Here is a 17,838-nt window from a genome sequence, read left to right on the forward strand (position 1 = left end):
TTGTAAAAATCGTGAACAAATTTTCGACACGTCAAAAATGAAGAAGTCGTCACTGTTTCTGGTAACCTGGCACGTCGGCGCTTTGGAATAATCGGGGAGCGAAATAAACCATCGTCGTTTTTATATGCCATATTTAAGTATTTTTATACCATTATGTACTTGTTAAGACAAAAGTATTCTAAAATATTTTATTTTCATACACCTACACTTTAAATTAAGAAACGAAATATTAACCAAGTTTCTTTTAAACAATACATTTGATTGCATATATGAATGAATGAATGAATGTAATGAATGAATGTAACGGTAGTAGACTTTCAAAACAACGGAATATTACAAATACAGTCACCGTTTCACCATGCAACGTATCTAATTACATCCACATTGTATGTGACACATGCTAAATGCCTCTAAATACAGTATACTAAGAGTTTGTATAGAAAGTTTACAAACATGTTTATATAGAGACTGTGCCATACACTGAATACAAAATACACCCATTGAAACATTGAAGAAAGGAAATGATTTGTTTGATTAAAGGTATACTTATACACGCATGTACATCACATAAAAAACAAAAAAACATTACCCACTAAAACTATAGGTAAAGTAGGCTAAATGTAAAGATTATTGCTATTTCATTTAAAATATGATTGCTTGCATATTTACTACAATGATACAATATCACCCTTAAAACACATAATGTGATTTTGCTTAAAAAGTGCCACTTTTTACAAAAAATTATTTCGAAAACAGGCTGTTGTGCTACTCAGGCTTCGCCAGGCAGTAAAGAATATTTCCGGAATTATAGATTCTCCTTTTTGAGTTCTCCAGTAAGCAGAGATGACAAAACCAACAAGAACAGCAAATGAACCGATCAGTGAAACATTTATGATCTGATAATAAATGAAACAATTGAAATCTTAAGGTCATAGTCTTATGAAACAGACATGTGTTCATATTTTTACAATTTTATGACAAATCAACAATTTGAATATGAAGATAAAGTTTTCTATAGCAATTTAATAAGTTAAATGAATAAAACACATAAAACATAGACCCTAATTCTAAATAACATTTATACATACTTTTGTATTCTTTTCTGAATCTGTGATCACTTTGCTATATCTGGTTCTAGTAAAGGCAACCTAGAAACAAAAAATCTATTGATTAAACACACATATTCAACCGACTGCTAAGTATATATAACACGTTATGCACCACAAAGTAGCCTTACAACCTCTTACAAAGTAATGCAATTATTTCTTTTAAAGTAAATTACACCTCCAGTGTAATCTAAAGTAATTTAAACACTCTGGAATAGAACACTTTAAATATATAGGACAAAAACTTGTTGTACCATTGAATATTTTGGGACAATCAATGAAGGGAATAAAAAGTGCAGAATTGTATCCACTTTTTTACGGAACAGAAACCAAAATGATGTTACACTGTCTCTCATCTGAAAGAAGAACGGTAAATTATAATGTTGCATTAATTATGACATGCACAATGCAAAGGCTTAATAGTGTTATATATAAAGATTAATAATATTAATAATTTATATTTTTCTCTTCAATCACAGAAGTGAAGATTATAGAATAGGTAAAACGAAAGATATATTATAGGGACAAAATGATAGTCGTTAAGGTGCGCTTCAGGTTCAAAGCATGTTAACATTTAATTGGAAGCATTGTGGATGAAAACAGTTCGTAAGAATTGTGGTCAATAAAATATGTTACCTCAATGTAGTTCTTGTGGGAGAGGTCAGATATCGCATGACCATCAGGGCACCGAATTTTAGAATACATAGGTAATACCTTATCTGAAAAACTTGGGTTAAGAATGGAAATGGGATATCTTAATTTCAACATAGGCGTTCAATAAATTATACTGTACCAAAAAGAAGACCGATTTATTAGAGCATCATTTGCATTTATTGAGCTGAAATTTTGCAAGGTAAGAGTGTAACACACGCAAGAGTGCAAATGTAGCTTGTTATATCATAGCAATAGCTGCACTGCACCAAAGCTTTAAGAAATGTCTAGCCCACTTGTAATACCGAATAAATATATATTATCACTATCATACAAGGATTTTTACAGAATTATTATTGAAGCTTATGTGCTAGCTAAAGGTATCTTACTGCTACAGCATTTTAAAATAAAAATACCAGAGTTATGTAAAATATTCTATAACTGAGCCAATATTTACACCTCACCAAAATCACAATCATATTTTTCCATCAGCTCATCAAAGAGAAGAGTGTCTTCCAAACCCTGGATGTTTGTTAAAGTATGATCACCTTAATTATGTGTATTTAAATTGCATGGAAAATATATGTTATAGGGCTAAGCAAAAGCAAAGCAGCAAAGATTGGCAACTGCAATGTTATAGTTTTTTACACAGAAACAAATTTAAAATCATGCCATGGTTATGGTAAACCAAAGGTATTAGTAAAGCTCCAGCAATAATCAAAATCTGTTAAAGATTTTACTTACAGAGTTTAAACCTTGGCCAAAAAATGGAGTCATAGAATGAGCTGCGTCGCCTAGTAGAGCTACCTTGTTCTTGTAGTGGTATGGAGAACACTGAGGGTATATGTGGGTAAGTTAGAATACAAAATGATGATGTAGAATTTTGAATGAATAAATTATGTAACTAGAAAGGTAATTATTTTGAATTTATTTTAATGATGTATGGTCCAAAAGTGACCACTGGACTGGAATTTCTGTTATGTGTCTTGCCACGTACTCCCACAATGCAAGCAGCGTCAAATCTTAAACCCATATCCTCTGGATAAGAGACAGTGCCATTGTGCCTGACATTGTAATGCAAATTTGATACCTATATCTTCGGAAAACAAATGAAGAAGAATCTTAAATATTAAAAGAGAAAATCCGTCATTACCTTCACTGTAATAATAGGAAGTGGAGGAAGTTTGAAAAAATCTTTTTTCAGAAATTCTCTGTTGGTAAAAATTAAAAGCATTACTTAATGTCGTAATATATGTACAGATTTTGGTTGTATAAAGAACCATGGCGGGTATTGCTACAATGTGTTACATGCAACAAGAGCGCAACACACCTGAAAGGTTTACAGTGATCTTGTTTCAAACATTATTGCAAACTTTTGTTTTATAACATGTTATTACTTAACGACGGCAGTCGTTATAACATGTTCTGTTTCATACACCTCGTGCCTGCTTACGAGTTATCACATATATGCGACTTTTTACTGCATGTATCAGTATGTAAGAACTATTCCTGCCTCTCAGGAATTTTAAATGGTTAAGCGTTTATGTTATTCAATATATTGTAAAACTTACTCTCCAATAAGTGGCACGCTGTCTGGAAACACTCGCATAAATAAATCCATAACATCATCTCCAGTTTTAAGTGTTTCAAACTTAGTAATTGGCATGAACAGAGTACATGTGAAGGATTTATCCTAAAAAAACAATCTAGTTATAAAATTTGGGAGTAAATTATTTTTTAGGTAATATTATTAAAAAAAACTTATACATATATTTTAATAATAGGATACAAACGTTTTTAAGTACTTAATTTTGTTCTTTTAAAATCAAAATACGTTAAAACTCAATTTTACAACATATCACATTTAAAAAAGTACCCCCATCAAACTGAAAGAAGTTCTAAAGTTATTCCAGTAGAGTATACTTTAAAACCACAACTTATCCTAATGTACACACACTGTTAGTTTACCTGATTAGGCAGAGCTATAAGCATGAACGTGTGCCTTGGCCAGATGTGCAGGTGGTTGGGTGGCATGGCATACTGTAAAACAAATGGAACATAGTTTCTACTAGTTTTTTTATATTCTATGTGGGAGAGTTTCTACAGCATGGCATGCCATGGGATCTGGAACTTGAGATTTGGGCAATAGTTTGCACGTTACCCTGACACCAATGGTGCTACAACCCATTAGTGACCATTGGGTTTGAGCAACGTCTGTTAAGTGCCTTGCGCAAAGTCACATTCACCAATCAGTATCCGTATCGATGTCTAGCATTGAACCAAGTAACCTAGAGTTACGATGCAAGCACCTAACCACTGAGCAAGGTACCAAAGTTTACTATCTACCTAAATCACAATGGTAAAAACTTACTTCTCCATCACAAGTGGCTGGTATGCAGAGTTCTTTATAACCATGAGGAATATAGACTTGTGCGTAGTCGAACAACCCTCTTTGTAGCTGCCTACGAACAGCAGAGTATGCACCATCACACCCGAATAACACTTGTGATGTTTCATCAATATTTCCTTCATTTTCCCTGTTAAAAACAAGCTTCGGTGCCGCTACATGACATAACACTTATCCTGATAAAGTCTTGTCAAAAGGCAGACCAAACATTGGAAATACACTTTGTTTTTTTAGACCAGATGAGCTGATGAATGATTATTTACATTCTGCCTGGTAGCAGAAGTAACACAACATAATTTTTATTTAACTTTTCGAAAATGATAGCGCAGACCATGTTTTTTTACATGTGACAAATAGATTTACAATAAACTTGACAGAATAAAGTTTCTCTTTACCATTCTAATTATATTTAATTCTCTAAAAACAAGAAATTACGTTTTAAATGTTGCTGTTGCAGTGTCTACGTCACAGGAGACAAGTTTTGAACTGAAGTGCAAATCAATGTTGTCCATTTTTTCGGCAGCTGAAATTATAGTGTATTTATTTTCTAAGGCTAGGGATGCACATTACAGTATTTCGAATCCATGAGATTCGAATCCTTTTGTATTCGAATCTAATTACGGGATTCGGTATTCTGTTTAATGCGTCATCAAATATAAAAAGATTCGGAATTCTAGATTCGAAATAAAGTATTCTAGAATACCTAATTATTCTGTAATGTGCATCCCTATCTAAGGCTATAAAAACACACATTTTTCTATTGAACAATGTATCTATATATGACTTAAAACTATGTGCATTTAAAGTGTTGAAATTTGTGATTTGTGAAGATACAGTTTTGGTCATAACTGGGAATCTGTACACCACATTAGTGACAACTGGGTTAGAGGCATGACTGTTTTATGGTCATACACTTTAAACATTGTAAAACCATAAACAGCAACTTACCAGTTAAAAGATCTTGGTTTAGCTTTAAACGATCAATAGAAAGGAGATACTGAATGAAAACAAAAGATGGGATGAAATATGAACAAGTTTTAAACCATTAACATATTTTTGTAAAGTAAAGACTAAAGAAGGCATTTTTTTTAAATTGTATAGTAGGGTGGGGTAAGATAGGACACGTTTAAACAATTAACCGTGTCCTACATTTTAAATTGAAGGCATTTTTTTTAAATTGTATAGTAGGGTGGGGTAAGATAGGACATGGGAGCCAAACCTTTGCAAAGACAACGTTTAAACAATTAACCGTGTCCTACCTTTCCCTACCCTACTATTTATTACAAGTACATATAAAAAAAAATTTATTATAAATTTAATCTAAAAATCAAATGCCTATATTGCAACAATGGCTAACCTGTCCTTTTCTTCCATATGGTATTTTATAACATGGTTTATTTAATGGATGAATCATTCGACTGTGCATTGCTATACCAAGGCTTTTAATCTGAAGGAGAAAGCTAAGTATAATAACATACATGATTATTACCAATTATTTATATGTACTGTATAGGCTACTCTTAGGCACATTGAGGTAATGGGCCAAATGTGGCCTAAATTCGAGATCCTCAAGGACTTGGTATAGATAGTAGAATACATGGGAGCCAAACCTTTGCAAAGACAAGGAAAGCAGGGATAGTTAGGCCTGCATTCCTATGACACAAATCAAACTTATTGGTTTCTAATACTTACTGATTAAAGACGTATAGAAAAAAAAAATGTTTTTTCTGATTAATGTAGTGCAAAAATTTTTAGCCCGGCTACCCTACCACCCTAGGTTTAGCGGCTATTTTAATATAAAGAAAAACTAAATGTGTATCGATGTATTAACTTGTGTTATATAACCTTCTCATCTAAACCAGCTCGTTTCAACGATTGTATTCCTCGATATGAGAGAGCAAGGTTAATACTACGACCAGCAGCAAAATCAGTTCTCCGAATATCTGTAATGGATTTTAAGTTTAATAATTTAATTCATGTGTAAGAAAATTTCCCAGTATATACATTAGTTCACATAATAACCTATATTAGTTTGCTTTTCAAGTACATTTTTTAAGATGTATAATCATACCTTTTAAAGATACTTGATTGAATCCATGAACAAACATACAAAATCTACAATATAGTAGGGTCGGAAAAGACGAGACATCTTTAACACATGATATGCAACTATCCGGATCGTTATTAAACAATTAACAACAGTCTATGAAAGTTATGAGGATACAGTTTAATAATTCTGTGAATGTTCTTTGTTTACTACCAAATGGGACGAAAAAATAGAATGAAAAGGGTATCCGATCTTCCCCCACCCTACTATACATAATTTATTTGGGGCATAAAGGCCACAGGTAAAACAAAATGGAATATTGCATCCGTATGAGTATATATATTTTTTTAAGTCTAACTTATAATTGATAAGTTCAGTTTACCTTTCCTGGCCTCATGTAAATCAACATGGTATCCCCTATGTGACAACAAACATGCCTGTAATGCTCCCACCTGTAATCCACATCAACAAATAATGCATTGCAATTTTAAATAGGTTTAAAACAACACCTTGATATTGCCAATAGCCTTCAGGTGTTGGTGAATATACACCTAATTATAATGCATTGCCTATAATATGAAATGTTACAGTAAGTTTTTTGTTTAAAATTTGGCACTAATCAAGAATCCTTCGGTACATTACAGATTAGGCTGGAGGAAAGTGTTAGAGGTTGGTAGTTTTAGGGGTTATAATGGTTACGGAAGGGAGAGGATTCTTTACTAGCATCATCTTTACAATTTAGACCTCATTTAAAAACAAACATATATGTAACATAGAATACCAGTAATTTATCAATACAAGTTATACAAGATTAGGTAAAAATATTATAGTAACAATTTATTGCATTTTGTACTTACCGGTCCTCCTCCTACAATTGTAACATTGCCACGATTTTGTGAACTCATCTTGCTACAAACACGGCTTAAAACTATACGGAAATAAGCTTGCCGTTTCCGTGTTCCTTCTCTGCTTAGTAAACGTGCGAAGAAGTTTGTTTTGATATCTGCCACACAGAATAAACAAACCAGCGTGTGCGGTAGAGTGTCATAAATAGATATCTTGCACCAACTCGTAGCGGCAAATGACTTTATTCCAGGTAATTCATTAAAACATAGGTTTTCTGTTTTAAACACATCGTACCCTTACGAGTTACCACTTATGTAGCTTTCTAGTTTTGTGGGGGATTATTTTGAGGGGGATTTTTTTGTCAAACCGCTGTGCTCTTTCATAGATACCTACCTAAACATGTTTAAGTAACTATGGTTTTTGGGCTGCATAAAATGAGCGGTTTCGGGATATTTTGTTAAAATTTGGTAGAATTTCGGCGTTTTACGTGCTATTACTTTAAAATATCGAGTCAATATGCCACTTGGTTGGAAGGCAAGCAATTGTACACGCAGTTACTGGAATTTTAAAGACATATCGAAAAAGCGGATACTTTCGTTAAAACCTTTGCAAAAGGAATGTCAAAAAACAGAAGGTTGTGAAAGTAAGCTACAGCGTTATGCAAAAAGCAGCTGTCACTTTAAATAAAATACCAAACTTAATCCCTAGAAAATCCAATGGATTTTCTCAGATTGAGAAGTATACAGCCTTTGGCTTCTGTTCTTTTGGCAACCGCAAGAGCGATTTATCAATTAGTACCGGCAATTAACAGTTCCGTACGTGCTGCCGAGAAGGAAGCAACATAAAATTAAGCGACAAAATTGCGCAATCCACTTCCTATTATTAGGCTTGTGTCAAGGCACCCGAGACCGCAAGCAAATACAAGCAATTCACAGGAAATGTGATGATGTATAGTGCTCCTGAAACCAAGAAAGCTTGAATGCCAATTACCGCACAAATTTGCCCACGGTCAGTAGGAACAGTAGGGGTTTTCTAATTTCGGAGTGTATCGCTCTTTCCTATTTTCGGTCATGTCTGTCACCACTATAAAAGGAGCCATTCGGACATCTCGCTTCCGCTGTTTAATACAAGTTCATAAATTAGCTGCGTAGTGGGAATGGTCGACTATAGCGTTAAAGCAAGTGGGAACAGTTTACAATGTCCCAAATTCGATGAATTAGTGTAGAAAATACTTCCTTATCGTGCGTTAAACAGTTACGACATTTTATAGAGCCGCGGGACTATACGGTTACATAATTTCATAAATATTTTCTGTTTACCACAAAAAAGAATAGAAAAGAGAATGTAAACATGTTTCATCTTACCCCACCCTAGTATAAATATAACTACGCGAAAGAGGTATACAGCAAGTTATAAATGCACAGCAAAAGTTAAGTAAACAAATCTATACCGACTGTCGCTATTTAGCTTTTCTTAGAAAACGACGAGCAAAACAGCTATGTTTGTTCGTTGGTTTATTTCACACAGTTAATTCATCAATGTACAAAATATCGGTACTAATGCGTAGTAGGATTGGTGCTGTCAGGGGTTTGGGGCGTCTTTTTCTCCCCATTCTTTGGCCCAGTGTTACTTTGTGGCTTAAGCCACGAGAAAGTCATTACCATGAGAAGTGCGGATCGAACTCCAGATAATTTCTGTGTGATAAGGATAGGACTCACAACACAGTATACCAGGGGAAGCGGTGTGATGCAGTTAACTAGAAAGTGACTGAAATGAGCATCTTGTTGGATAAAATCAGCGAAGAAAAGACCCATGATTGGCGCAGTGCAGACTACGAAGAGGATGAATAGAATGGTGACAGTGTGATGTGATGCATGGTACTTTCCGAGCGCTTTTCGGATGCTGATCTTTCGACCTCCGCTCTCGCTCCCGTCTCCTCTGCCCCGGATGTTGCAGAATGATCTACAAAGTAGGAAAAGAAGCCCAATGCATTCCAGAGCCCATAAGATCACAACAACTAAAAGATAGCTCTTTGACATTGGAGTATAGATATGTGAACACCTTCCGACGGGGCAGAGATATTTTCCTGACTTGTAGCTCAACGTGCAACTGCATAAATTCGTACAATTCCAATCAGTCATCGCCAACAGGCCATATATCGTAGGCAGAGCCCACACAACGCAGATTAACGCGTTGGCCTTTCGCCTTCGGAATTTTGGGTCCAATCTTGTTGACTGTTCTGAGGTCTGCATTGAAACTCTGCCAACAATGTAGGTACTGTCTTCGATGCCGTATATCATTAAGCCAATGTTGCCGCACAATACAAGAGACAAAGCAAGCGTCATACCTGCAGAAATAACAATTATTTACTCTGGGTAAAATGGGATACTGTTTTAGCAGCTAAATCACATATATATAGTGTTTTGAACAATTAACAACGCTCTCCTGGAGAAACAGGTGTAAAAAGATGATGTACATATTCTGTGTTTGCTACCAAATAGAAAGAGAAAATGAAAACATGTCTCATCTTACCCCACTCCGCTATATATTAAAATTAGTGGTCACATTGAATATGATATCGGAAAAAATACCTGCTAATTGCCACTTACGCGAAAATTACAACATCTTCTTAAACTTATCGTGAAGTTACTTTTATTCTGTTTAAATAATCAGTTTGGGATTTTAGTTCACATAGTTTACAAAGGGGATTAATGAGGAAACTATTTACAGCCTGCCAAATACTATAATACCAATACCTTGCCAACAGCCATATGAACGTAACTAACCTTTTCGAAAGGCCCACCAATGATTCGGGTGAGCTGACTCGATTCCATAATAGTAGTTGATAAAGTGATAAAAGCCAAGGGCGCTGGTGACCAAATTAGCAACCAAGGTGCTCGCCACATAACGGTAAACATTACTGTGCTTGAGCCGGCTTCTGTACAAGACCAGAGCAAGTAGTATGACAAGGTTTTCAATCACCACCAAAGCCGGCACTGCGGATACTGCATGTATAAACGGCTCTTTTAAAGGCACGCACGATTCGTTCTCAGCAAACGGTAAGGTAGAAACGTTGATCGAATTTCCGCTGAGCACATCGGGAAACAAGCGCGTCTGCTTGGCTGACATTCTGCCGCAAACGTACGATCGACACAGCACTTAAAATCCCTGGGAATAAAAGGTCATTAAAACAGCGAAAAGTAATAAGTCAAAGGTCTGAAAGCGGCTACCAAAAGTCAAAACTATAAAATATATCATACTGCTGCTGTCTGGTTAATCTGTTGTGTTTAGGTTTAACATTTCAGGTTCGCGTTAGGATTAGGTGTTTTAAATCCGTTCGGCGCATTTATTAATGTAATATTTTGCAAAACACATGTGAAAACTTAACTTTAACTTGTAAAAGTATCGCGGCAAACCTGAGCCCTTAACACGACAGTATCTGAGATACCCTCCGCTTAATAATACGCAAACTTCCTTTCTGTATGTTCGTATAGTTTATACTTCTTTTCCTGAATGCTGCATGATGCAGATACCATCAACATCAGACTTGACACAGCTTTGCGTCATACCAGGGAAGCAGAAAACGAAGCATGTTCGTGATACAAACATAGCAAGTACTAAACCAAAACTTCATACTCGTGCTAGGGATCATGTTTCATTAACCACTTCCGCTACATATACAGAAAGCAGCCGTACTAATAAATCCGCCGTATTGGGCTGCCGAACGACCGACGCGCTTTCATTGAAACGATAATTACATACTGCGCCAAAAACGCTGCCTGCATGGCTTACGCTTAATAATAACTTGCATTCTCTCAGCGGACATTTAAAGATGTATATTGACGCCAGAATAAATGCAATAACGTAGTTTCGTTACTTCAAAGCAGCGCGCAATTAAAAACAGGCCACGACACGGGCAAGCCGACATTAACCTTAATATTTGCAGCTTAGCTTCCAATGTTCGCATCTTTGCCTAATCACTAAACTGCGTTGGAACGAGAGACTTCCACAGTCCATAAAAAGTTTGGGTCTGCGCCTTTTTCTCTTTTTCTGCAGACGTAACGTGCAGACGTAATTTTCTGCAGACGTAACGTGCGAGTAAAGTTCCAGTGAGGCGCACTGCCGCGAAAATGCTCACAGCGTTATGAGTGCGCTGCTAATCTGCGTATAACACAACGAATGAACTTCCCTTAGCACACCGGTTTCGACAAACTGTTTCGCAATTCGAGGTACCAGAAGTACGAAACACGATGGCAACAACATATGTTCACTGACTTACAAGCGAACACTGTTTGGGGCTTGTTACGTTGTTTCCTGTTTGTCGAATTCGTCATATCCCTCAAAAGCAATCGCGCCCTGCGTTCAGCTTAATCTCAATTGTACAATTAACACCATAGCACTAGCAAATGATGACGCTATATTTTCCGGTACTGTGCATCGTCTGATTTATCTTTAAGGTCATCAACACGCGGCTGTCAGAGCCTTCGCGTTAGCGACGAATGAATAGGTAAATAAATAGAAAAGATAATTATTAATATATAGACAAAGCTAGCATTCCTGCTTATTATTAAACCAATGTATAATATTTTAAAATTTGACTAAAAACTCAGAAAAAAGACTTTCGAAACAAATCTGGCTTAAAACGACTAACATTTGCGCACAATCTTGTTCAAAAAAACTAAGCGGAAGTCTGCCCATCTACTCCGTGTGAAAATTTATATATTCTGGATTTAAATTTGGAAGGCCACCTACAAAACAATGCTAAACCTTAGACCTCTTGAACTAAAAATAACTTTCACAGCTCGAGTATATACCACCCTTATAGGAATACCACCAGCGTATATTAAGAGTAAGGCGTCGTTTCAAAATCAAACAAAATCACCGAAAGTGAGTTAATGTGCCTCTGGGAAAAGTCAGCCAGTATTTGACAAGCCGTTAGCGAACGTCATTAAAAATCGAGCGGGCAGCGATCTTTCAATTTATTGGCGCGAACAGCGCTTTTACTGGGTGACCAGTATGTCCTGTGGGAGTATATAACTACAAATTTTGAAATTGTCATCTTGACTCGGTACCGCTGTATAGTGTGAACAGAGTGCCTTAGCAAGTTTGTGGTTCTAGTTTACGCCTACCTAACCACAGAACAATAATATCTGCGGCGGATGAAGGAAATTTATCATTACACCCAGACCTAATATTATTACACCGAAAGATTTGCAGAGAAATTGGTTGAAATTGACACCCAATATATATATATGCATACAGCGCCCACGCAAATTTGAAAACAATATAGACGCGCTGCTCTTACGTGTCGCGGTATACTAAATGCAATAAAATAACCGCATTGAACCATATAAATTACAAACAGAAATCGAATTTAATTTATTTTGGGTTTTAATTGCGGTGAGTAAAAAACACGTCTCAGAAATTGTTATGCCAACTCGTACTCCGTTTATAAGAATGTCAAATTTAAGTCTATTTTAGGCTCATTGTTTTGATATGAATGACGAATTGTTTGTTGTGCTGTGTAGATGTATTGACGCGGCATCGTGACTCGCAACACTCGATCCCTTACACACTACAGGTATAAATGCATCTGCTGCTGGCCGGATGCGAATCATCAAAAAAGTCACTTTTCCGGTACCGGCTGCGGAGTGACGAGGCACCCCACGTGACTAAACCGTGCGCCATCTCTAGCACGATCTTAGTATGACGACATAGTGGTAAACAACAATAGATGGCTGATTTCTAATAATACATTTCTGATAAATCTTCTGACACTCGTATTAATTTCTGTTTCCGATTCAACCCTATCTGAACTGCACAGTTTGGTTTGCAAATTACTTTTGTTTAACACGTTCAGAATACAATTTTACTTTTCTGTAGTTCTACATAGGACTTTGTCATAAAGTCAAGCTGATTGCATGTATTGTTAAATTCCCCCTACATGCGTAATTCAAGCCTGTCTCCTGGAGCGCTGTATTACGTAACCCACAGCAAAATCCGCATCAATTAGTTGTGTAAATTCCGCTGTTTAAATCCCAATTACTTGAAAATCGACAAAATTAATCCCCCGCTGTTACGCAACATTGGACATCTGCTTAGATATATTAGGGTAGGATAGGGGGGGAAGATGGGACACCTTTAGCTCATATATAATATGGAAATATCTTAATCGTGTTTTAAACAAAAAAAACGATATATAGGAGTCGTGAGGATACAGTTTTATAATTCTTTGAATGCTCTTTGTTTACTAGCAAATTGAATAAGAAAACTAAATGAAAAGAAGTCCCATCTTCCCCCATCCTACTTATGTACAGCGTCTGTATTTACCTGAAACGACAGTTTTTTTTCTGGGAAAAACTGCTGTCGTTGGTGTGCGATCACGGCTTAAGGAAGGAAACGCCAGTCAGGATCATGAAAGCCATTGTTTCAAAACAGCCAAACAAATGAAGCGGTGGCCAAGTGCAGATTATTGCTACGATCAAGTTGCCGAGTCAAGCTTGCAGTTTTAAATTTCGAAAACAACAAGTTTCGACATCACGGCAAAGTGGTATACGGCGAATGACTGTAGCCGAGCGGTTATGGGTTCGAGGCTCGATGCTGTTACCTTTAAAAGCGTTTGTGCCCTTGGGTAAGGTATAAAGCCCACAAGGTATACGAGACAGAACTCACGTGTTATAAATACTATCATCGCCGCGCCAGCACGCGAGAATAAATAAGTTACATTCATTCATTCATTATGCCGCTGCGCACTAAGTTTTACTATGTCTTTTGACTAGCGAACCCAAAACAGACAGGAATACACCAATTTTGTAATAAATGTAAATTTGAGAATATTGCACTCACATTGTAAAAACCCCACAACAGAAGTGTAAGGTCATAAACTGAAAGATCAAATTTTCGTCGTCGAACTTGGTCAAGTTGTGGAAAAAGAAAAGCTGTTGTGAATGTGTGTGCCTGCTATATGAATGGTAACATCAATTTTTTAAAAAAAAAATAACAAAATTAGGTTCATTTAATTGAAGAGATAAAAAGTGCGTTTTGTAGACTTTTACTGTAAAGTATGTAAAGTCAGTGTGTGTTGCAGTGTGTTACTGCGCACACTGACATATTAGTTCAAAAGTACCAACAGAAATAGATTACAGAAGTGTTAAACAAAGGGTAAATTCTGCACTAAACTGCACCGACCACCATATTGATACATTAGTTTCCGATATGCTTCGTTGCGTTGGGATTGCTCGTGACGTCATCACGGAGATGACGTAGGTGTTCCTGTGATGACGTAAGCAGAATACCGATCGCATTTAGGTGACGTTCTCGCGTGAGTTCCATTTCCTAAAAATTAAAAAAAATCAATCTGTTAAATGAATGAATGTGGCAACTTGTAGCCGGTACGAGGAATACGAAACAAAACACTGTTAAAACGACTGTTGTTGCCCCGCCACGAGAGGATATAGAAGTTCATTCATTTATATATATTCAATCAATCTATGAAAGTCCATCTTACAACGAAGCATGTCACAAGAGAAAACAAACTTAACGTTTTGTGATAAATTCACGTCAACACGCATAATGACGACATAGTTGCATCGCTGCCAGGTTCAATTATTACGACATAATTCGCATTCTTCAGGACCGATTGGTCGGTTCAATTATAAATAGATGGCACGAGCTATATAAGAAGAGCAGTGTTGCCAGACTTTAATGTACGAATAGTGTTGCAAGTCCAGTTTTTAAGTACAGTGTTTTAAAACGTGAACTTGCGAATAGTGTTGCCATCCGAATTTTACGTCACTAAAATCGTAATATTTTATCTTGCCACTAAAAGTACCTGTTGTTCCTCGCGGGATATACGTAAAATTGATTTCTTTGTTTCTTCTATTGCGTCTCGTTTTATGACGTTACCACGCACTCTCTCCTCTTCCACACTTGCTCTTAATTCCTCCTGTGTAACAAACGGTATTGTGAGGTCATGCTAAAAAACGAGTGCAACTCTTGACGAAAAAAACGCTGCCATACAAACACACAATTCCATGTTACGATCGACGCAACTTAAGTATAAAAAAGTCTCATCAGCGCCATCTAACGGCTACATTTTGTTACTTGAATGAACGAATAAGGATACATACACACACTTAGACAACAGACAGCTATCCACAACAAGCAACCTTCCAACCTTGTGTTTTAAAGTAAGTTCAGCAACAAGGTCTCGTTTTGATTTTGCGTTAAAACTCCTCTCTCTCTCAAAGTCTTCTTCAATTTGAACCTGAGAAATAATTTTCTTAAAATTGTTTATTCTTTTACCAAAAGTCCCTAACTACTTATTAGAAAATTATTAATGTTTGCTTCATTAAGTTTTGCCCAATGTTGTCCAATAACCACGTTGCATATAAATTAAGGCAACTTATTTATCCTCACATGGCAACGCAAGATCGGTATAACACAGGCGTTTTGTTTCATACACATCGCTCCCCATTACAATTTACCACATATGTAACTTTGTGGGTGATTATTATTTTGGTATTTTTACTTTGACTCCATTTACAGCTGCCTCCGAAGCAGAGGAGCATCGTTCCTCCACCATCTTTATCTTTTCCTCCACAAGAAGATCAAGATCATCTTTACATCGATTCATCGCTGACGACAGTTTTTCATCGAATATAGATTGTTGCTTAGTCATTTGCTGAGTCATTAAATCGTTCTGCATGGTCATAAAGAGAAAAAAAACATTAAAGTCAATGTTGAAGTCCATAATTTCAATTTGTTCTATTGTATGTATGTAAGTAAGGTCGAGGGGACCTAGGATTTCGGTAATTTGTCCATAAGCCCAACACCCAGAATACTAATACAAGTATTTGTAAGGATAAAGAATCTTGTTTAGAACATCTTACGGGTGGTTTTTGTTGGTAGGAGTCATTGATGTTAAATGCCTTGCCCAAGTATATATACACAGAATATACAAACTCATACTTACACTGAGCATATAGTTAAAAAGTAACATCAAACCTGCTGGTTCAACATAGTGCAACATTTTTCAGTGATTTCCAGCAAGTGTTTCTCAAACTGTAACTTTTGATCCGCAGCCACTTGATTGCATAATGTGGTGTATTGCTCAGTTACCTCTCTCATTGTCTGGTGGCAAAATATAAATGAATTATAAAAAAAGGCACAAAATGGTTTTATTTTTTTTTCTAGAACAAAAACATTTGAAATTTTGTTTAAGAAATCAGTTCCAAACACAAAAATTACATTTTCTGAACTTTGTTGGAGCTGCTCCAACTCTTTGCTCTTTTTCTCCTCCAGCTGCATCATTATTATGGAGTGTTCCTTCTCTTTCCTTTTTATCTTCTTATTCAGCTCTTCCACTTTGTGGTTTAGTTCCTCACGGAGTTCGTTCAAACTCTGCAAAAAAAAACACAGAAATAACAACAAAATATTAACAGGATAGGTTTCAACATTAGAAAAGTAAAATTATTTAGTATTAGTACGTATAAAATAGAAAGATAAATTTTAAAATTAACTAAATTTTAAAATTAAAAAAACAAATTAAAAACTTGATACTGTATTGTATTCACAGATACTCAAGTGTAAAGGCCTTTTACCATTTCAGATTGCTCTTTTAAGGCCATGGCAGAGTCTAGTTGTCCTCTTAACTGGACAACCAGATCACTTTCTTTCTTCTGTTCTTCCACCTTTTTTTCTTTCTCTTTTTTCACAAATACGGATCCTTTTTCTTCAGTTGATAACGTTGAAGGTGCAGATGTAGCATCAGAAAACACAGCATTGAATGCATAATCAGTAACTGCAGGGGCTGCTATGGTAGCCGAAACTGTATCATGTCCCGTGTCACCTGTAGCCTCTTCACTAGTAACACTGCAAAGGAATTATTGTTTACTTTGATTAAAAAGCTGTGTTTGACATAGTGTGTATACACAAGAGTAACAAACCTGGTATTAGTTAAGTCAAATATAGATGCTACAGAGGCTGGAAGGGATAGCTGTCAAAATAAATATAGAGATTTTAAGGTTTTATAATTTCTTAAATGTTCTTTGTTTACTAACAAATTGGACGATAAAATAGAATAAAAAAGGGTCTCATCTTTCCCCCACCCTACTCTAATTGATGTATGATAATAATGACTTACTTGTTCATAATTGGATGGCTTTGCAGGGTGATTAGGCTCATCTAACAAAATAAAATACACAAAATAATGTATTTCCACAACATAAAAAAACACAATATAAACAAATAAACGCTAAACAAATTTGTAATAAAATCATTAAAAAATCCGACCTCGTTGATGTGTTGGTGAAATTGGGGGTTTCGCCTGAGCTTCGAGTAACCAGGCTGGAAGATTTGTCGAGGTATTTACGGTAGCAGAGCTTGGTGCACTTCCTTTGTTCAAATCGGCACTTTCAAAAGTTCCGAAATCATCATCGTCCCAGTCATCCGTCATCTTCTTATCTGGTCCTCCGGACTTTTTTCGGAGCAAAATGTAAACAATAAGGGAGATTAACGTTTACGTGACAACTACGCACGTGAGATCACTTGACACACGACCAATATTCGTAAAATTTTAATTTTAATTTTGTTTTGTAAATTGAAATACTATATGTTTATTAAAACCACCTATTTTTAGGTTCGTATATGTAAGTTTCCGTTATTTTTTTGGCTCTGCCACACATATTAACGCTGCACATTTTATTTTATTTCTATATACCGTATGGAATTTCTTCTTTTTTCTGATTACTTGATTAATACGTATTTCTAATTTTGTTGCA

General features: G+C 35.9%; 3 protein-coding genes across 4 annotated transcripts; all 3 read right to left on the bottom strand.

The window, feature by feature from the left end:
• Positions 1-174: 174 nt before the first annotated feature.
• On the bottom strand, positions 175-7,369 carry LOC149735952 (kynurenine 3-monooxygenase-like). The gene is made up of 16 exons (XM_089877806.1): positions 7,069-7,369; positions 6,594-6,663; positions 6,010-6,107; positions 5,522-5,611; positions 5,113-5,161; positions 4,600-4,687; positions 4,129-4,294; positions 3,726-3,797; positions 3,329-3,450; positions 2,911-2,968; positions 2,502-2,591; positions 2,222-2,279; positions 1,743-1,825; positions 1,361-1,462; positions 1,089-1,148; positions 175-896 (listed from the first exon to the last, which is right to left on the bottom strand). Exons 1-16 carry the CDS (start codon positions 7,114-7,116, stop codon positions 732-734), a joined length of 1,419 nt encoding a protein of 472 aa, XP_089733932.1. The 5' UTR covers positions 7,117-7,369; the 3' UTR covers positions 175-731.
• A 1,185-nt stretch (positions 7,370-8,554) lies between these two features.
• Positions 8,555-14,040, bottom strand: LOC149735953 (sphingosine 1-phosphate receptor 4-like). Of its 2 annotated transcripts, none has more exons than XM_089877814.1 (3): positions 13,904-14,040; positions 9,844-10,225; positions 8,555-9,404 (listed from the first exon to the last, which is right to left on the bottom strand). In XM_089877814.1, the coding sequence occupies exons 2-3, from the start codon at positions 10,184-10,186 to the stop codon at positions 8,614-8,616; spliced, it is 1,134 nt and encodes a 377-aa protein (XP_089733940.1). In that variant the 5' UTR covers positions 10,187-10,225; positions 13,904-14,040; the 3' UTR covers positions 8,555-8,613. The 2 variants fall into 2 exon arrangements, with proteins under 2 accessions (XP_089733940.1, XP_089733939.1); XM_089877813.1 differs by lacking the exon at positions 13,904-14,040 and adding an exon at positions 13,388-13,723.
• Positions 14,041-14,051: 11 nt separating this feature from the next.
• On the bottom strand, positions 14,052-17,658 carry LOC149735954 (uncharacterized). The gene is made up of 10 exons (XM_089877810.1): positions 17,351-17,658; positions 17,202-17,242; positions 17,005-17,054; positions 16,660-16,930; positions 16,307-16,459; positions 16,064-16,189; positions 15,588-15,758; positions 15,234-15,323; positions 14,889-15,002; positions 14,052-14,392 (listed from the first exon to the last, which is right to left on the bottom strand). The coding sequence occupies exons 1-10, from the start codon at positions 17,511-17,513 to the stop codon at positions 14,261-14,263; spliced, it is 1,311 nt and encodes a 436-aa protein (XP_089733936.1). The 5' UTR covers positions 17,514-17,658; the 3' UTR covers positions 14,052-14,260.
• Positions 17,659-17,838: the final 180 nt, after the last annotated feature.

Source organism: Ciona robusta, chromosome 5, assembly GCF_009617815.1.
Source record: "Ciona robusta chromosome 5, ASM961781v2".
Taxonomy (NCBI): Eukaryota; Metazoa; Chordata; class Ascidiacea; order Phlebobranchia; family Cionidae; genus Ciona; species Ciona robusta.